The 18,245-nt window shown below is 55.0% G+C and overlaps 8 protein-coding genes across 8 annotated transcripts; 3 read left to right on the top strand and 5 right to left on the bottom strand.

Annotated features, from left to right (window-relative positions):
- Nucleotides 1-1,633: 1,633 nt before the first annotated feature.
- On the top strand, nt 1,634-2,527 carry QBC33DRAFT_565577 (uncharacterized protein; the record flags this gene model as incomplete). Its single annotated transcript, XM_060430421.1, has 2 exons — nt 1,634-1,717; nt 1,775-2,527. 2 exons carry the CDS (start codon nt 1,634-1,636, stop codon nt 2,525-2,527), a joined length of 837 nt encoding a protein of 278 aa, XP_060287622.1.
- A 62-nt stretch (nt 2,528-2,589) lies between these two features.
- Nucleotides 2,590-3,988, bottom strand: QBC33DRAFT_523620 (uncharacterized protein). The gene is made up of 2 exons (XM_060426652.1): nt 3,668-3,988; nt 2,590-3,595 (listed from the first exon to the last, which is right to left on the bottom strand). The coding sequence occupies exons 1-2, from the start codon at nt 3,874-3,876 to the stop codon at nt 2,986-2,988; spliced, it is 819 nt and encodes a 272-aa protein (XP_060287621.1). The 5' UTR covers nt 3,877-3,988; the 3' UTR covers nt 2,590-2,985.
- Nucleotides 3,989-4,529, bottom strand: QBC33DRAFT_523619 (uncharacterized protein). The gene is made up of 2 exons (XM_060426651.1): nt 4,328-4,529; nt 3,989-4,261 (listed from the first exon to the last, which is right to left on the bottom strand). The coding sequence occupies exons 1-2, from the start codon at nt 4,436-4,438 to the stop codon at nt 4,124-4,126; spliced, it is 249 nt and encodes an 82-aa protein (XP_060287620.1). The 5' UTR covers nt 4,439-4,529; the 3' UTR covers nt 3,989-4,123.
- On the bottom strand, nt 4,160-5,558 carry QBC33DRAFT_608422 (kinase-like protein; the record flags this gene model as incomplete). Its single annotated transcript, XM_060432360.1, has 7 exons — nt 4,160-4,261; nt 4,328-4,583; nt 4,640-4,940; nt 4,979-5,056; nt 5,091-5,096; nt 5,127-5,293; nt 5,489-5,558. 6 exons carry the CDS (start codon nt 5,556-5,558, stop codon nt 4,540-4,542), a joined length of 666 nt encoding a protein of 221 aa, XP_060287619.1. The 3' UTR covers nt 4,160-4,261; nt 4,328-4,539.
- A 3,215-nt stretch (nt 5,559-8,773) lies between these two features.
- On the top strand, nt 8,774-10,651 carry QBC33DRAFT_153133 (uncharacterized protein). The gene has a single exon (XM_060422172.1). The coding sequence runs from the start codon at nt 9,042-9,044 to the stop codon at nt 10,293-10,295; it is 1,254 nt and encodes a 417-aa protein (XP_060287618.1). The 5' UTR covers nt 8,774-9,041; the 3' UTR covers nt 10,296-10,651.
- On the bottom strand, nt 10,646-13,718 carry QBC33DRAFT_523612 (uncharacterized protein). Its single transcript, XM_060426650.1, has one exon. The coding sequence runs from the start codon at nt 13,295-13,297 to the stop codon at nt 11,009-11,011; it is 2,289 nt and encodes a 762-aa protein (XP_060287617.1). The 5' UTR covers nt 13,298-13,718; the 3' UTR covers nt 10,646-11,008.
- Nucleotides 12,986-15,333, bottom strand: QBC33DRAFT_153144 (salt tolerance down-regulator-domain-containing protein). The gene is made up of 4 exons (XM_060422173.1): nt 15,159-15,333; nt 13,720-14,951; nt 13,370-13,504; nt 12,986-13,194 (listed from the first exon to the last, which is right to left on the bottom strand). The coding sequence occupies exons 2-3, from the start codon at nt 14,855-14,857 to the stop codon at nt 13,461-13,463; spliced, it is 1,182 nt and encodes a 393-aa protein (XP_060287616.1). The 5' UTR covers nt 14,858-14,951; nt 15,159-15,333; the 3' UTR covers nt 12,986-13,194; nt 13,370-13,460.
- Nucleotides 15,334-17,115: 1,782 nt separating this feature from the next.
- On the top strand, nt 17,116-18,150 carry QBC33DRAFT_575464 (ras family protein; the record flags this gene model as incomplete). The annotated part of the gene is made up of 4 exons (XM_060430830.1): nt 17,116-17,156; nt 17,251-17,329; nt 17,521-17,712; nt 17,860-18,150. 4 exons carry the CDS (start codon nt 17,116-17,118, stop codon nt 18,148-18,150), a joined length of 603 nt encoding a protein of 200 aa, XP_060287615.1.
- Between the last annotated feature and the right edge of the window lie 95 nt (nt 18,151-18,245).

Raw genomic sequence — 18,245 nt, 5'->3', positions numbered from 1 at the left:
CAGTGGCCTGCCATCTGTTTCTCAAGCGTCGGTCCCTAGATTTCCTAGTTGCCGGCGCTTACTCCCAGAACCATACACTTAGAAAGCTCCTGAGCAGTGAGGAGGGATAGTGGGACGATGAGGATTTGAGACTCATGGTTGAGGAATTCCAAAGGAATTACAGCAGCATTGGCCTAGCGTGGAGGGAATCAGGTTGCACAGTACTTGCTGCGAGCTGGTCTAATTAGAGCTATTTGTACCGATATGCCCCGATTTATTAGCCCAACCGATCTTGTAGATGGTCTCCTTGACCAGCCGCTTCTCAGGCATAGTCATAACCAGCGGACCAGCGCGAAGTAGTCGAGCTACCCCTGAACCCCTGAACCCATGAGCCCCTTACCCAAGAAACAAGCAAACAAATAAACCTAGACAACAGCCACAACCACTCATGCTATTAGACAAAACCAAATCCCATATGAAGTGGAGTTGGCTATGTAATACGCCATGTGATATTTTAATGCAGAATCGAAGTTCCGAGTCGACATTACAGCCGCTCTTCTTTGCCTCATGCGCGAACGTCTAGCTGCAGGTCCTTCCATTTTCTCCAGAATAGCCATGTCTAGGATATCTCTTGATAATTCCTCTTTGCTCTTTTGTGTTGAATCAAGGGGAGTAAATTCCCTACCAATGTACACTAAATCCTGCACTGGACAGTGACAAGACAGCAAGAGACTGAATCAACCATACAAAAAGCCAGTATCTTAATCACTTCATGATCTACAGTATGGCCTTTGTATACCCATCAAGTGTCTAACAATGCTTTTCACCATCTTTAAACTCTCCACCCAAAACAATAACTATGATTGCTTACCTTGCGCGGGGCAAGGCCATCCAGGAGGACAAAGCCAACCACAAGGCTTGACGCCTGCTTGCCGACAAGACGCAAGTCCTCGCCAGGTTCATCGAACAACACCCCTTGCCACACAACGACAAGGTCCTAATACCGCCGTTTTTCGACCGTAAGTAACCTTGTCGTGGTTGCAGCGATGCTCAACGCTCACCATATTGGACGCCATCCGATGAGCTCCCATCAGGGCAAAAAGCTCCCTTTACATTGTCTGTTTGTAAGGCATCATGAAACCAGACGGACAATATCATTATGAGGTAGTTCAAGAAAGACAACTACAGTAAAACAAAAGACTTGAAGATGATGTAAAGCCAAACTTGATAATCACTCCCAGGTCCATAAGCAGCTATCGTATAACTATTCAGTGTCTAACACGCCTACTAATTCATCTCGACCCAGACAGATCGGCTGGTCGGATGTGCAAGAGTCTATTCTTTGGTAACCTTGTCGCCTGCCCCAATTCAAGTCAAGGGTTTATATTCAATATGAATTCAACCAAAGGTACCAGGTGTATTCATTACTCAACCACGGTGACGACAGGCTCCTCTATAAAATCTCGAAAATTTCCTGCTCTTCCGCTTTTCCTCCATCTCGTAAACCAAGAGGCTCAACCTCAGGTCGCTGGCAAGAGCATCACCACTTCCTCGTGGTGAAGAAAAAGTACGTGTGCCTCAACGATAAGAAGGTTCCGAACCCCATCCGTCCCAAACCTCCTCATCTTAGGCTTGTTCCACTGGTTTTGCTGCCATGGAAGTTGTGCCCGATCCTGAGCCCGTACCTGGCCAGGCCGACCCGATCTGCTATCCGAGAATTCTCACGACTAGAAATGAGGTATGCTCTCTTGAGAAAACTCTCCAGGCGAGTCGAATATAACTGACCCTGTTCAAGATTGCCCACCTCGGTACGCCGCTTGAAGACTTTTCGACTTGGTCGGACTACCTCGTGTTTGCCTTGTCGGGCCCGACCGTCGAAATCGAGTTCCGCCATCACTTTCACGGCAACTTCTCCATGATGGCGTGCAAGAAGCTCCTGGTCGACTTCTCCCCGTATTTCCGGGACATCTTCAGCAATCCCAACTTGGCCACGACCCAGGAAGGGCGAGTCACCTACGTCGTTGACATGTGGAATGAACCTTTCACCGTGAACCCGGGGAGCTTTGTGCTCCTATACAGCATCCTCCTGAGCGGTGGGACGGCCCCTCCCCTTGCCGGCGGCAAGCGCAGCGACTTCTGCGAGCTGATGTCCGCGTGGGACCTGGCGCACATCCTCGGCATGCACAAAGTCAATCTCTGGATCAAGGGAGCGTTCACGGCCCATATCGCGCTTCTCCGGGACTTCTGGGAGGGAGAGTACAACATGGCGCTCCAGGACCCCGAGGCTCCTTACCTTTTCCCTCACTCGGTCATCTCGTCAGTGACGCGCATGCAAGTCCAGCGGATGCGAGTCCAGGACACCGCCGAGGCGTACGCTCGGGCTAAGACGCTGCCGGCCCAGTATCTGCAGCTCGTGTTCCCGGAGGACTTCTTGCAACTTCTGCTGAGTGCCTGCCCTCGGAAGCTTCTCGATTCTTGCTTCCACCAGATCAACGGAATCGCAGCAGGTGCTATCTGCCGAGAGCTGGTTCACCAACATGCTCTCTAAGCTCGGCATCGAGAACGGCCACTTTGGCAACGATTTGGGAAGATTCGCTGGAGAACCCATTGTCGTTTCATTTTCTTTCTCCTCATTCGAGGGTCAATAATTATGACGCTGGTGGGAAGTGATTCCTCCAAGGTCTTGCTATGGCCGACAGAGTTCGGAGGATAACAATAGATTATACTTGCGACGGAGGTGCAGAAAATACCAGGAAACCCCGGGTTGTTTCTCTTAGTTATTAGATGGCCTTCGACGGAGCTTCACTGCTCCCCGGATTCAGTTAGCATCTCAATATGCACATGCCCTTGAATTCCTTCTCCGTCCGTCGTGCAGGTGTGATATGTTTCCCTTGCCATCGATCTCCTCTGAGCGACGATCAGATCCCAGCCATCCCTAACCCAGTTTTGCCAAAACCCCCGAGGCGAGGAAACTTCTTCGAATCCAACCCTCCAATCTCCTTCACTTTAATCCGTAGTCAACCTCCAAAGCCCATCGCCAAGGAAATGCGCCTCCTCCACCACAGGGCCCTTCCCCTTCTCCTTGACGTCCTTCGTGCCAGCGACCAACAGCCCGACGGCGCAAGCCTCCTCCTTCCCCTCCGCCATAATCACCACGGGCTCTCCCTTTTCCAGCTCCCTACTCCAGTGGCCATCCTCGTCGACGCCCTCGCCCTCACCCTCGCCCTCACCCCCGTCCCCGCCGCCGCCCTCCCTCGGCCGCGGCAGCCTGCCGCCCGCGCTGGTCAGCCCGGGGGCCATGAGTGTGGCGCCGCTGAGGACGAAGCGGATGGCGCCGCGGTCGATGCGGACGGTCGGGAAGGCCTGCGGGAAGCGGTGGACGAGCCTGAGGTGGGGCAGCAGCGGGGCGCCCGTGTCGTTCTGGAAGAAGAGCGGGGCGCCGTTGTCGAGCACGTAGACGCTGGCGCGGTCGGGCAGCTTCATCTGCGACAAAGACGCCTTCTTCGGCAGCACCTCGTCGATGTACGGGTTGAGGAGCGGGTACGTCGTCAGCAGCGACTGGCGGAGCGACCGCTGGACGGACGACTTGAGCTTTTGCTTGGCGGTCGGGGAGAGACTTTTTTTTGGGCATTCGGGTTAGCTTGGGTAATGGCCGATTGAAGGTTTGGAGAGAGCTGGGGGAACCGACTCTTTCTTGAACATCTTGGCGGTTTTACTCGAGAGGTAGGGGATAGGATATGAACCAGCCCCTAGCAAAGCTTGATTTTGCTGGCGGTTGATGATACAGAACGCGGTTGTTGTGCTGGGTGTGGTCGTTGCTGCCCCGCACTTAGTTGGTGGGGCTAAGTTTCTTATCTGGCGGGGCCCAGATCTGATATCCCCCAGCAGTGTCGTCATCGCGGGGCCCTCAGAGGAACCCTGCCGGGCGGTCGCAGGGAACAAGGCACCTACCTACCTGCCCTACCATCTATCTACCTAGGTATATCACGGGAGCAATGGAGACCAACTTATAAGCCTTTAGAAATGATATTGTCACATCTCTCGGGGGTTGATACCGATACACAAGGCGGGTGTTATCGCTGGTGAGCCCCGCTCAGAAATACCCCTCTTCTTATCTTCACAGGAATGCGGATGACGTTGCCCCTCATCCGTGGTTGACATGCGAGACTGTCCCATCATCCTTCAAGTATACATTCATCCGATCGGGGACGAAATCTTTGGTCACCATCATCCCCGGTTGGACCACGCGAGTCGGCTGCGGGAGGTCGCGTTTGCAGAATGTCTATGGATGAGGACGACGTTAGTATGCTGTCCCTCTCAACTCAATTACGGGGGAAGGATTTCGTACAGTCTCCGTGCTAGAGTCTTCGGACAGCGTCTTGCCCACTAGTTTGTTCGTCCATTCTTCGGTCTTTTCGCCAGACAAGGAATTATTGATACCGGGAACAACGAGAGGCATTGTGACAGCAGTGTACGAGAACAGTGATGGAGGCTTTGGGTCAAAGAATTCCTTTTGGAAGCAGAGTCGGATGGGCACATGGGATGGGGCAGAAGCTCAATTTATGTATGAGCATTGTAATGGCCAGAACCGATGACGTATATACCTACGTTCCCCTGACGGTCCGGCCGGCCCTGCTAAGCCTCGACAAAATGCATAAACCCCGCCGTGCCTTTTCGATGCCAGTAATATCCCAATTCTTCGGCTTCAGACTTTTCATGAATGCCTGCCATTCATGACCTCTCCGCGGCATAAGTCTCATCGTCATGGCGTACTCCCAGTAGTCTGGATAAAACCCGGCATTCTCCCAATCAAGGAGTCCCACGATCTGACTCTGCTTATTCACCAAGATATTCCCAGGGCGTATGTCGCCGTGCGTGAAGACGGAGCAGGCTGGGCGTGAGAGCATACCAGGTAGATCCTTCCCATCGACATACGACAGTCCGTTGTGTTTGACATAGCACTGGTATACGAGCGCGGAGGGCCGTATCGTCCTCTAACACCGAGAAAATGAGAGCCCTTGGTATTGCTATAATATTCAGGAGGGTTGAGAGACTTGGGGCGGTGGATTTGGCGTAGCTTGGGTAATAATATCCCAAATATCGTGGCACACTTGTTCCTTAACAGCCTTGCCGAGTGATGATCATACAGACGCCAGCGTTCGGCCCTCGATATAACTCATACATAGCTGAACGGTGGGAAGCCCATTACTTGCCCTCCTGAAAATGGAGCTGAATACCTGGGGGACTGGCAGGGCAGGAGAATGCTGCGTAACCAGGGGCGACGCCGTTCCCTCGTTCTGTCTAACATTCGTTCCTCATTTTTCGACCGAATCAGGCTTTGAAGCACAGCATGAAATCCTTCTACTTCTACTGAAGCGGACTGAAGCGGCGTGTAATAGATAGGTCATAAGTTGCCAGCCTGGGAGAGGCGTGGGGCGTTAGGTAGACTCTTAGCTACGAATGTGCTGTTACGCAGCGCCTAGCTGACGATGGCAGCGATGGAACACACGATCACCCTTATTGCTATGGTGAAGAATCTCGCCGATGAATACGTATCCTCCCGGTTCATTTCTGCTCATTCCTATCCCCTGTCTTCTGCGACCCAAGTTGCAAACAACGAGTCCGATTGTTGGGAGGCCACGAAGGAGCTCGGCTGGCACATATCTCCTTGGCAGGGCTCCTATTTTTGAAGCAGAAGCTCATCTCGAGGAGAAATGAGGCCTCAAGTCATACAAGATGCACACGACAGCCACTCTAGCCCTAGATGGCACCGGCTCGAAGCATCGGTGACCGGCTTGCTGCATACCCCGTCATGCCCCCGTGCTTAACAGGGAAGCTTCCTGCGACAATATCCGTTCTGGACCACGACAGAGTCTCAGTAGCACACCTCTCGTATTTACGCTCTCAGTGCACCTTGGAGAAACCCATGTGTCAAACTACTCACTTACATGCTACTCATGAACGCGTTTGGCTCTTTACTGTCCCCCCCCAGAACTCTCTTGGCTCGGTTCTACCTATTGATGCCTCCCACAATTTCCATCCCCCTCTTGACACTGATGCCCACCCAAGTCTTCACAACTCCTTGCATCAGTTCCCATTCTGGCCAGCTTCAGTCAGTATTCCAGAAGTTTCCGTCAGGGATTCACTCTCTCCACCTGACAAGCAATCTCTTCACGACTAACTAACTGTACTTCGTCTTGAGTTACCTACCTCCTTCGTAAACAATTCCAAAGAGAATCGGTTCATCAGAGGGCCATTTACCTCCTGTTCCGGAGAAGTGAGTCGCTTGCCAGGGCAACCACTACCACTACCACCAAAACTTCGTTGCAACTTGCACTGAATAGCAAACGTGCCACGCCCTCGAATTGTAGGCCGCCACCCAGATCCCCCGGCTAGTTCGAAAAGAGCAGGTTGATAGCAAGACCTACTGCTGTTTGTCCCTCGCACCTCGTGTGTTTCACCTCTTCAGAAATCAAAAGCACACCTTGACCTCACAACGCGGCCACTGATTTCTCTACCAGCGACCACCGTCAGCCTCATCGTCATCCAGTTTCCGGCCCGAGCTCGATCTCTAATTCACCTAGGTCTGGAAGCAAACTGATTTCGTATAAATACTCCCCTTGCAGTTGGAACTTCCTCCATTTCGTCCTTTCGTTCCTCCAAACAAAAGCAGGAAACAATACGCCCGTAATAATATCACCTCGTAAGGAGCAAAAATTCCATCATAACAAAGGGGCCTGTCGCATGCGCGGGCAGAATGCCCAGCAATAGGATCAATCAACACCACTGGTAAGGCCTCCTCACACCCCCTTCTGCTTGACCCAACACTATCGGTATTTGCTGACTTTGAGATCCCAGCCCGCAGTGCAAGGCCATCGCTAAGCCGCGGTGCTTCCACAAAGGCCACCTTGTCCGATGCGACATTCACAATGTCTGCCACAACCCTCGATCGGCCTGTGTCCAGTGCAAGGAGGAGTGGAAAAGAGAGGAGAGGCGCTCGAGGGAGAGCACATCTGAGGACACCATTGGCGAACCTGAGGTGAATGACGGGAAAGGGAAAACGAAAGCACCGGATTAATCTCACATGGTACGTTGGGCAGATGTATAGGTTTTCAACCACCCCCCAAAGAGATCCCCTCGTTTTCTTACCGTTTGAAGTTCGGGACCCATGGCTCCTTCTCGACGTCGTACCTCGACCTGAAATCGCCTTCGACAGGTGCTCTCTGCTCAGGGGAGAGTCTGGGCCACAGCATGCAGAATGGATGAGGAGCAGCGACGACGTTCAGGATAGATATGGTTTATACTGGATAAGAAAAAGACAAGCAGAAGAAGGCTGGTTGGGCAGTGTTATATCGACTCGGAAGATGACTGGCAACTCTTTTTGTTCCGACTCAACTAGTGCTTTGTTGTGCCAATAGCAAATGCTGGGTATCATTCACAGCCCTTCAATGTCCCGCGAAATCAAGGCGTTTCCTGAAGATATAATAAAGACAAAGGCAATGTCATCTGGAAAGTCGAAATGCCTAGGTACTAGTTTGTCTAGAATCATGGAGTCTGGGCATCCTTTGAGTGATCCCATCCAAGGCACTCGCCTGTTCATTCTGGCCATCCAGAACCTCGACGACTCGCCGAGTAGTCGCCGGCTTCGGTTTCTCATCGGCTCGCCGAATAGTGGCAGATTTTGGTTTTCCTCACGATCAGCTCTGAAGATGCCATTGCCCAACGCATCAGGCTCGGCCAAGCAAGACCATGCACCAACTGGCCATATAACTCATCGATGTCTCTTGCTAGGGACATAGTTATGCCCTTGGGAGGGTTTCCCTGACGTTAGGCAGCATATATTAAAGCCATTTCGGGGAGCACCTTTGCTGTGTAGAGATATCTGTTGGCCAAACAGAGCACGTGGTAATTTTGAGGCTGGATCACCAAGATCTGACGACCAGGGCAAGAATGACGGCAATAAGGGCAGTAGATAGGGTCGGTACTTATAGCAAACACAGGGCCCAAGAGGGTCCAAGGGAATGCCAGAGATCTGTTAAGTCCCGACTGTGCTTCACTGCCCAGAGCGAATCGCCTGGGAAAGTAAGTGAGCAGGCTGGAATAGGAGAGGTTAAAGTTGGAGATGCATATAACAAGAAATTAGGTCTCAATATGCATTTAAAAGACATATAAAAATTTCCGAGTATGGATCCTATGCAGTTACTAGGTTACTAGGTCACTAGGTTTGAGTGGGTGGGTGGATCTGGGGTCTTGGTGTTTGGGTGAGACGAAACTGTTGGCACTTATGTCACCGAATAACGAACTGAAAATGAAGCGATCGTGGGATCTGTGGTTCACAGCCCTGCAGCTGCTTGCTGTTTGCCATTGACAGTGTAACAGTGTAACCAGACAGCACACAGCTGAGAGACTAGGTTGGAGTAAGACGGAGCTGAAATGCCTTTGAGTCCACCCAATCCATCTGCAACTGCTCATTAGCTGCATGTTCTGAATGCGCCCCCATTGAATGCACCCAAGCCACGGGTTCATCCACAGGAAGCGGTGGGCTTTGATTGGCCATAGAAGAAAAACTAAATTAGGAACACTGCATGGTCTGACAGGATTCGCTCGTTCAAGCCCAACATCATGGGTTTCATTTCACTCCCCCTAAACGGGCAAGCAGAGAGGAGGCGGTGCGGTAATGCCAACCAAGCTAGGGGGTTGACCCCAGCACCTCAAGGCAGCCTTATGCCGGCCGTGCAGGGGCTGCCGGAGTACCAATGCCGCCTTCTCGTCCGTGCAGGTGGGAATGAGGCCGTGAAAAAGAAATGAAATCGGGATTTAATAGTGTTCAGCCCCCCATCCCACACAACCCGTCCTTCTTTTCTGATTTTTCGTCTCAGGCGCCTCGTTTCTGCTTTTTGTCGGCCCTACAACTTAGGCGGCTGTAGATTTGAGGTTATGCCAGCCTTCTGACGACCGTCTCGTACCCAAAAATTTGTCTCTCGGGGACCCCTATTTTTCTGCAAGTTGCCGATCCCGTGGATGGGTGAGAGAGACGCGAAACTCAATTGATTGGACCCTGAATGACCGCCAAAATGCGTTTCTTCCCGACGACATCATCAACCTCTCTCATCGCCTTCCTTCTCGCGTGCGGAACCGACGCAAATCGGTCGTCACAATGCCTCAGGAGCCAGAGCCGCGAGCTGGCAAGCCAGGCCGCCTGCGGCCATAGTGGCTCACTTGCATACTGCCTGGGCAACCTGCCGGCGACTGTGGAGGACTCGGCCTCGACCATTCTTGAAAATCTCGAAATCTGCTTCGTTAATGCCGGCTGCACAGCCGCCGAGGCCAAGATCGAAGCTCTCTGGACGCTGAAGCGATGTGACTCTCCCGCGGACCTTCGGAGGCACGTAGGCAGGGCTTCCGGCGACGACGACGATGATGACGACGAGTCGGAGACCGCGAAGGCGACCAAGACAACTTCCAAACCCACGGACAAGACCACGGAGAAGACTACAGAGAAGACCACGGAAAAGACCACAGAAAAGGCCGCCGTCAAGACCACCGAGACCACCGATTCGGAGCCCACCACGACCGCCGCCCCCTCAACCATCACCTCGGGCCCAAAGACCGTCATCGTGACCGCCTCGACCACCAACGCCCCCACCGTCTCCGCCGCCGCGGCATCAGCAGCAGTAAGCTCAGGCCGCCCGTCCCAGTGCTTCACAACCAGCCTGGTCAGCATAACCGTGTGCCCGACCCAGTCGACGGGGCCCAACTCTGGCTCCAAGCTCTCGTGCTTCCCCACGCAGGCGGCCTCGTCCGCCTGCGCAAAGGGCCTGATCTGCCACACGGAGCGCGACGGCGCCTCCTCGTGCATGTTCGCCCACAACGGCCTCGATGCCGGCGGCGTCGCCGTCGCCCTGCTGCTGTCCTTGCTCGCCGCCGCCGCCATCTTCCTTATGGTCTTCTTCTGCTGCCGCGAGCGCTCCGAGCAGCGCCGCCACGCCAAGGCCGCCGAGGCCGCCGCCATCGCCCGCGACGCCAAGAATGCCGCCCGCCTGCGCGGAGCCGGCGCCGGCGCGGCCGGCGTCCCCCTCATGGCTGGCTCGAACAACAACAACAACTACAACAACAACTACAACAGCAGCAACAACAACCTCCCGCCCGTCCCCGCCATTCCATCCTCCGCCCCCGGCGTCGGTCTCGGTCTCGGCTACGACGGCGCGGACGACTCCGCGTATGGCGGCGCGGCGCAGCCTGGGTCTGCTGGCGGTGCGCCGCAGATCTATGGCGGGGCGCAGAATCCGTTTGTGGACCAGCACGGGCCGCGGTGATGCTTCGAGCGTAGTAGTTAGTTAGTCACGACGTGGATTTGACGGGGATCGTCGAGTCTGGGAAGCTTTGGAGCCCGATTTCTCCCTGCGGGTGAATGTGCTCATAAATGGCTTGTTGGGTTGGGATCAGCCATAGAAGAAGAGGCCGTGATGAGTTAGATAACTATCTACGGTCATTTCTCTGCTCTTTTTCTTCTTCATTTGGGATTTCCTTGCTTTGCATAGGCCATGATGTGATGATGCTTTGGTGTTTGTTTGTAGTCTGTACAACCCTCGACTTGGGCAAAGGGGCGCCTCCTTTTTTTTTCATTTGCACAAAATGATATTCTACCTACCTCGAAAACTTGAAATCTGCAATCAATAATTTATTGATACGATCAAGGGAGCTTAACGCGCTGCCTCGCCTCTTTCCATTGGTACTAGGTAGTCGGGTAAACTACAATACATCGCAACTCGCACGCGCACGCGCACACGCCCCCATCCAGCAGTAGGAATGACCCCGGTCGTCAATGCCCAGCGAACTAGATGATGGGCACAGATTTGCAAGAACGAACGCAAACTGCCAGATCAAATCCCAGGCCACACACGCTTGGGTAGTTTCATGATTGGGCTCTAGAGCCACCAACACTTAAATCACGGGTTCTGTCCTTGTCCTTCGCCGCAGAGAATCCACCAGGGCCAGCCGAGCCTGCCCTTTCCTGTAGATACCGGACCTAGCGGCTAGTCCCTCGGAAGGGGCTTGCTCCGACTTTGGGGCTGCGAACCTCTCCCGGGCCGGCGCCGACGGGGCGCTGCAACAGCGACTGCCCGTGGGTGTCGCCGCCCCCGGAAACCCAGCGGATGGACACCTTGCCTGCCTGATCGCGATGGACATCGAAACTGCCTCCCCCGTTCGAGTTGTTGCCCTCGGTGTCGCACATGTTGATCAGTTCGAGCTCGGTGATGGGCTCGCCGGGGTTCTGCATGTCGACCTGGCCCTTGATCGACTCTAGGCGGATGAACCCGTCTCTGCTCTGCTCGGACTTGTTGGCATCGGGCGACTTGGCTTCAGCGTCAGCCAGTGCCTTGCACGCCCGGCATAGCATCTGGCGGATCGCTACGGCCCGGGGCTGATTCGGCCGGCTGAGCCCGCCCTGGGAACCAAAGGCCGAGTTCGGTGGTGCTGGTGATCCCCACGCGACTGGTACAGGGCTGGGGCCAAACCCGGGCGGTGGGGGTGGACTGAACAGAGCCGGTTGTCCCGCGGGCGCTGGTGCCCAGGGATTGTGGCCTGAAGGAAACATGGGATCCATCCCGAAGGGGACTGCCGGGAATCCTAGTCGTGGTCCGGGGGCCGCGTTGCTGGGCCGTAAGGGGGTGTTCAGGTCCTGCACTGCAACGTCCGAGTCGTCTAGGAGCGCACTGCTGCCAAGGTGGTGGTCCTCAACATCGAGATGCGCTCTCCCGGTGGCCGGAGAACCCGATGCCCGACGTTGGCCATGTACGATACTGGCCGGTCTCCCGATCGGGGCTGGTCTGCCAATGGGGTGAGACGATGGTGCGGATGTGCCAAGCTCGTGCCCCCCCGACGGGTGGCGCGAGTGTGATGACCTCCTGTCCTTCGGCTGCCCTGGGATGAAACCTTGGCCGACACCCCCGAAAGGGGCGTCCATCGGCTGACCGAATCCGGGCGGAGGGTGAGGATGCGACATCGGGTAACCCCTGCCACCAGCTAGACCGTTGATCCCAGGTGGTATCGCCATGTTGCCCGGGCCTCTAAATGCGGCGTTGTAAGGATGGAACGGCGCATCGTGATGCATACGGCTTCCAGACAAGGGGATACCGGGAGGTGGGAACGGCATGCCCATCGGTGGCGGGTTGAACGGGCCAGGCGGAATCGCTAAAGGCTTGGCTGCCGCCATGCTGGGAGGTGATGTTGCTTGCGATGGCTGCTGGCTGCTGCCCTGGCCGCTGAAACTTGACGCCTTGCTCATCGAACCGATAGGACCTGGACTGGCTTGTACTGGCGTCATCGTGTGAGGTGACGGGTTCTGGCTTGGCGCAGACCCAGCTTGCGAGGTTGCTTGTGACGGGTTCGAGGTACTGGCTTCCTGCTGGGACGCTTGCCGCGGCCGTATGGGGGTAGGGGCTTTGGGGAGAGCTGGCGTTGCAACGGCTATCTTGGGCGAGGCAAAGGATATGGGAGGTTGCTGCGGCAATGCCGGGACCGCGGCGGGTACAGCATGTTGCGCAGGCCGTTTGGGAAGGGTGATAGGGATGGGGGTGGACTTGACTGTGGTGCTGCCGGCTTTGTGGGCTGGCCGATCCTCCGGCCTCCGCTTCTCCTTCGGCGGTTCCCGTTCCGACTTTGTTCTTGTGTCCCTGTCCCTGTCCCTCTTGCCTTGTTCTAGCTGCTGCTGTTTCCGCTCTAGGACCTCGCGCTCCTTGCGCTCTTGATCTTTCCGCTCTTGGGCGTCGCGCTCCTTTCTTTCCCTGGCCTCTCTGTCCTGCTGCTGCCGGACCTCTTCCCGGGCCTTCTTCTCCCGGTCCTTGGCTTCCCGGGCTTTGCGCTCCTGCTCGGCTTGCTTCTCTTTCTGCTCGTGAATTCGGCGTTGGCGTTCTGCCTCCTTTCGTAGGCGTTCTTCCTCCTCGGCTTTCTTCTGCGCTTCTTTCTTCTTTCGTTTCTCCTCCGCTCTCACGCGCTGCTCTTCGGCCCTCCGCGCTTCTTCCGCGAGGCGCGCTTCCAACTCGGCGGCTTTCTCCGCCTCCTTCCGCGCTTTCTCTTCGGCAAGGGCCTCCTTTTTCTTTGCGGCCTTGTCCTTGCGTTTCTGCGCCTCCTTGGCCTTCTTTGCTTTTCGCTCGGAATCTTGCCTGCTCTCCTCCTCGAGTTCCTCGAGGAGCCTCTGCTGCCGTTCTTTTGCTACTTTCTCCCGATACGCAGTCAGAACTCTCTGCTCGAACATGCGAGCGGCAAAGATTTGGAACATTCTCCGGCCCTCCTCCATCCGCTGCTCCTCAGTCATTGTGTCCTGCAGCACCCGATGTTAGCCAGTCATATGCTTGGGTGTTGGACTCGCTGGTGGGAAACGTGGTACCTCTTCGTCCTGACTGTCGTACTCCTCCTCGTCTTCCTCCTCGTAATCTTCCTCGTCCTCATCATACTCTTCCTCCTCGGCTGGGGGATGGTTATGCCCGTAGCCAGCGCCATTGACATGGCCATAGTTCCGACTCTGTGCGTATTGCTCCTTAGCGTCCTCTTCACGTGCCATACGTCGCTCGGCTAGTTGCTCCATCATTTCGATGAATTTCTTGCCGTCGTTCTTCAGTAGGTCGTCGGCAACGGTTAGGATCCCGCCTAGAGAAGATGAGCCATAAACATCATTATCTGAGCCTGACAATGCATAGCTCTGCAGAAAGGATGGGAATATAGGAAGGCTGTCCCTACCCTGCACGGTCAGGCTGTTGCCAAAGTTGAAAAAGTCGGTGGCGTAATCGGGGCGAGGGAGCTCCTCAGAAGGCTCTTCGTCGCTATACTCGTCTTCGTCGAGCTCGTCATCGCTGTATTCCTCATCATCCTCCTCCTCCTCCTCCTCCGCGTCCTCGTCCTCGTCGTTAACATGTTCGACTATCCGGCCATGCGAAGGCTGATGCGAGTAGTTCGACGGTGGGCCGCGCGACGGATGCAGGCCACCCACGGGACCAAGATGTCGGGGAGTCATCATGGGAGGTCTCTCGCCCTGGTTATTAGGGTTGTTCGCGAACTGTTCCAACTCTTCATAGTATGCGTCGTACAGCCCCTCCAGCTCTTCCTCGATCGCAGTCCGCTTCCTGCCACAGACGGTGCAGCTGCACGTGTGCTTTTGCTGCTCCTTCATCTTCCTCAGAACCGCGTCCTTCTCAACCTTGACAAGTGATTTGCGCTCTTCCTCGCCCAGGCCAAGCCAGAATTCCTTGATTCGCTCGCGTTCCTCCTGAGAACTTGTGTTCCATATCTTTTCCTTTGATATACCTGAGCTGTGGTGTGCCGCGGGTGGTGGGCCGTGGACGTGAGGATCGATGGCAGCAGCAGAGTCTTGGCCGTACGGGGCCGCATTCTTCTTCTTTTTCCTCTTGGATTTCTTCGCCTTGGATCCAGGCGCGGAGTAGCCATCTTCATGGGAATGGTGGAGATTGTGGCCCGAGTCATGCTCGTCATCGTCATCGCTGTCCTCTTGGTCTGCTTCGACAGGCGGCAGGCCATGAGTCGGGGACATGGGGGAACTTGGCGAGCCATTCACCTGCTGAGGATCCTGAGTCTTCTCAGCAGCAGCTTTAGCCGCTGCCTTGGCGCGCCGCTTCTGCTTCTTCCGATTCACGGGTTGCGTCGGCCCCGCGGAGCTAGGCTGCGAGGGGGTTTTGCTGGTGGTAGACGACGGCGCAGCAGGCGGAGACGGCTGGGGCGACTCGGTGGAGGCAGTAGTCTTCGGTACTGTAATAAACTTGGAGCCGTCCTTGTTGGTGTATTTCGCCGTGCCCTTGGTCGGCGGGGAGGTTGGACTTCCCTGCGCTACCCCCGCCGGATGCTGACGGGAATTCCCTGCCATATTTTGGTGCGTTATGAAGATGTAGACCGAGCGAATGTCGATATCATGAACGGAATTATGTGTCTCAGTGGGCTTTCAGGTGCGACCGCCGGGTCTAGGCCAAGTTTGTCAGTCAGGATTGGAGAGGTGGGGGAGGCAAAGGAGGACGAGGCCAGAGGGGCGAAAAGCAGATAATTTGCAGCGCGAAGTTCGACGGCGCGAACAAGACGGCCAAACAAGCAGCTGTGATCCGCAACAGGGAAGGGCGCCTCCTGGGAAGGGATGGATGAGGGCTTAATTATTGGCTGAGGGGCCAACTCACGGTCGAATCTGGAAATGACAGGTTGAAGGATTGCGGTCGTTTGCTGGAGACGGCGTCGCGATTTGCAAACGCGAGGCGTCGTTCGTCGTCGTTGGTTGACAATGCAGTAACCAATGCTAAGTCCGTGACAATTTCCTTCACATCGTTCGGATGCAGTCCACGGGCTGTTGCTGCGGTGGAAAATGAAAGTTCCGTTGGACATGTACCCCGTGCCTTCAATTTCGATTGGGCAACATAAAGTCGATGATCTTAGCCACAGGTGTGTGGTGAGGCACGTGATTCAGCCTCACCGAGCCTCAGCGGCACATTCCAAGTGATCCTTGCAGCTGCTAGGTTCCACTCGATTGCCCAGCTCCAGCACTGGAAAAGTGCCATACTGGCGCTTTTTTTTACGACAATAGCAGCAAAAAGGAACTATATTCTTGCCATTGGAGCCTCTATAACATGCAAGAAGCGTTTGGATCACTGATCAACTTACTTGATCAACTCCAACAAGGCTGTAAGGCTTGGCCAGGGTCCTTGCTTGCCCAAGTACCGCCAATCCTACCTCTCCCGGGGGCTTGGCATGGGTTTGGGTACAAACCCATTCCAGCTTTTGGTTTCCATTACCGTATGTTCATTTCACCATTTCAAACATTTTACCACTCACCGACCCCTTCCGCAATTCGTTGCTCTTGAATTTGTGACTTGCCGTATGCCACCGAGGTGAAGGAGCCCGTGGCGTCTCCCCCCCATTCTCATCTATCCAGGTAGGTAGGTAGGTAGGTACCTACCTAGGTCTCGAGGTACCTTGATGGTTTCCAGTGTGTATGACATGCATCGCCAGATGCCCAAATGCCCACATCAGCAGCTTCCACGGCGACGCAAAAGCGGCGGCGTGCATAGGGGATAGGGAGTCCTTTCCCCCCTCGTGCTCTGCAACAACTCGCTTGGCCATTCACAGAAATATCTTCCTCAGCCACGTATTAAAATTAGCCTGCACTGGTCCGCGTATCCGTACCGCGAAGTAACTATCTTTGTTAAAATTGCACAGCCTCTTTCCCAACCTTAGTAGGGCGCGCCGAAGCTGACATGGCCGAGGGGTCTCCGCGGTCCACACCCTCTTCTCTTCTCTGCGGGACGCGTCGAACACGGTAACTGGTTGCTGTACGGAACACATTTTCAGTTATCCAATATTCGGTGGTACTGTGTGTTTGCAAGAGTGTCCATGTTCCGTAAATATACGTGTTAGTCGTGGGCTTCGCCTTGAGAGCACCGATGTGTGTGCGCCTATTGAAAGTACTAAAAGTACCTAGGGAGGTACTCCGAAGCTTCTATGATCCTACGTATTTGAAGACCGGGACCTACCTACCTAGGACTAATACCTAGTTACCTGTAGTACCTGGATCTTATAATTGGTAGCCAGTGAGCATCGCTTAACTCTCAAAAGTGTCTCACAAGGCCCCGCTGTCTCAACCATAGCATCACGGTAATTAGCCTCTAGGGCTGATCGGTCTAGGCCTCAGAGGCGGATATAGCACTCACGAGCTTCCCAGGTTTTGTGTTGGTGGTGCTGGGGCTTGTGGCCTGTTTGGTTCCTGATCCTAAACAGTGAGAGTGGGGAATCCCCTACGAATAGGTGCCGAAACACGTGTTAAGGTACCTATCATTGGGCACCCGCTAGGCGACCTCAGCACCTCTTTTAGAGTTATGTAATCGCCCTCATCCGGGCACTTCACAGCTATCAACCCGCGTCAATCTGCCTGTCCCCGGTTTCCCCTCAAAATTCCCCGGCGGCCCAGCTGCTGCACCACTTGTTGTTGGATCGAGTCTTGTTTCCTTCCTTTCTTCTTCTCTTCTTCACTTGCTGTCCGGTTGTAGCTTGGCCCCCAACCACGCGAACCCAGCTCGATTGCTTTCCCCGAAGACGTCGGTTGGCAGGTGCAAGGCGCAAGCACTCGGCGCCCATTCCCCAACCATGGCAACAAATGCAAACAATCTCCAGAATGTTATCCGGAGGTAAGAACTCAGAGACAAATTCGCGATGGCCACGATACTGGACTGGTGGTGCTTTGCCTTACCGATCCGCCTGCTTACTCCGCAATCCATCTAGGAAACTCGTCATCATCGGAGACGGTGCTTGCGGGAAGACAAGCTTGCTGAGCGTCTTCACTCTGGGCTACTTCCCAACCGTATGTACCCAGACACCCCATACCTCTTTATCTCATAATATTCTTGCTTGACAAAACCCGGGGCTAACCAATGCACTTTCACAGCACTACGTGAGTGACCAGCATGCCACCTCACCCCGGCACAAGCCACGACCTCCCCCCAGTTTCCTCGCCCGCTCAACCTCGGCTGCTAACGATTCCTTGTCCGCCAGATACCTACCGTCTTCGAAAACTATGTCACGGACTGCAGAGTAGATGGCAAGTCCGTCCAGCTAGCACTATGGGACACAGCAGGCCAAGAAGACTACGAGCGATTACGGCCACTTGCATATTCGAAAGCCCATGTCATCTTGATAGGGTTTTCGGTCGACACTCCCGACTCTTTAGATAACGTGAAACACAAGGTCCGTTTGTCACTATTGTCTTCCTGCCAGCTCCTCTCTGCCGTCGCGCAATCCACTGTGGCGCAGCAGCTTTGGCCTCGAGATGAGCTGGGGATGGGGATGGCCAATCTTCAGGTCTAGCAGAACATGCTAACCCGAGCGCAATAGTGGATCGAAGAAGCCGCGGAGAGATGCCCAGGAGTGCCCATCATCCTGGTCGGGCTGAAGAAAGACCTGCGGGGGGACCCAGTCGCGATCGAGGAGATGCGAAAGAAATCGTTACGATTCGTCACCGAAAGCGACGGCGAGGCCGCGGCGCGCGAGATCGGCGCCAAGAAGTACCTCGAATGCTCGAGTCTGAGCGGCGAGGGCGTGGACGACGTTTTCGAAGCGGCGACCAGAGCTGCGCTGCTGACCTTCGAAAAGGGCGAGGGCGGCGGCTGCTGCGTGATTCTATAAAACGGAACCGGACGGCGGAGGTGGCCGTTGGAATGAATATCGGATTCCGGCCCCCCTTGGCTCGCGTTGCCGCACTTAACTCATCAGTCTGTCGA

This window comes from Phialemonium atrogriseum, assembly GCF_030411735.1.
Source record: "Phialemonium atrogriseum strain 8032-3 unplaced genomic scaffold QBC33scaffold_2, whole genome shotgun sequence".
Lineage (NCBI taxonomy): Eukaryota > Fungi > Ascomycota > Sordariomycetes > Cephalothecales > Cephalothecaceae > Phialemonium > Phialemonium atrogriseum.
Note: the sequence above shows the minus strand (reverse complement) of the source record. Positions and strands in the feature narration are given on the sequence as shown.

What these genes read in the sequence shown, in the direction of transcription:
- QBC33DRAFT_523620 (XM_060426652.1), bottom strand. Translation starts at nt 3,876, where the DNA reads ATGACGACACTGCTGGGGGATATCAGATCTGGGCCCCGCCAGATAAGA. An exon ending in GCCAAGATGTTCAAGAAAGA is followed by an intron (nt 3,596 to 3,667) that starts GTCGGTTCCCCC and finishes CCCAAAAAAAAG; the next exon opens with TCTCTCCCCGACCGCCAAGC.
- QBC33DRAFT_523619 (XM_060426651.1), bottom strand. Translation starts at nt 4,438, where the DNA reads ATGCCTCTCGTTGTTCCCGGTATCAATAATTCCTTGTCTGGCGAAAAG. An exon ending in AAGACTCTAGCACGGAGACT is followed by an intron (nt 4,262 to 4,327) that starts GTACGAAATCCT and finishes CCTCATCCATAG; the next exon opens with ACATTCTGCAAACGCGACCT.
- QBC33DRAFT_153133 (XM_060422172.1), top strand. Translation starts at nt 9,042, where the DNA reads ATGACCGCCAAAATGCGTTTCTTCCCGACGACATCATCAACCTCTCTC.
- QBC33DRAFT_523612 (XM_060426650.1), bottom strand. Translation starts at nt 13,297, where the DNA reads ATGACTGAGGAGCAGCGGATGGAGGAGGGCCGGAGAATGTTCCAAATC.
- QBC33DRAFT_153144 (XM_060422173.1), bottom strand. Translation starts at nt 14,857, where the DNA reads ATGGCAGGGAATTCCCGTCAGCATCCGGCGGGGGTAGCGCAGGGAAGT. An exon ending in CAACAGCCTGACCGTGCAGG is followed by an intron (nt 13,505 to 13,719) that starts GTAGGGACAGCC and finishes CAATACGCACAG; the next exon opens with AGTCGGAACTATGGCCATGT.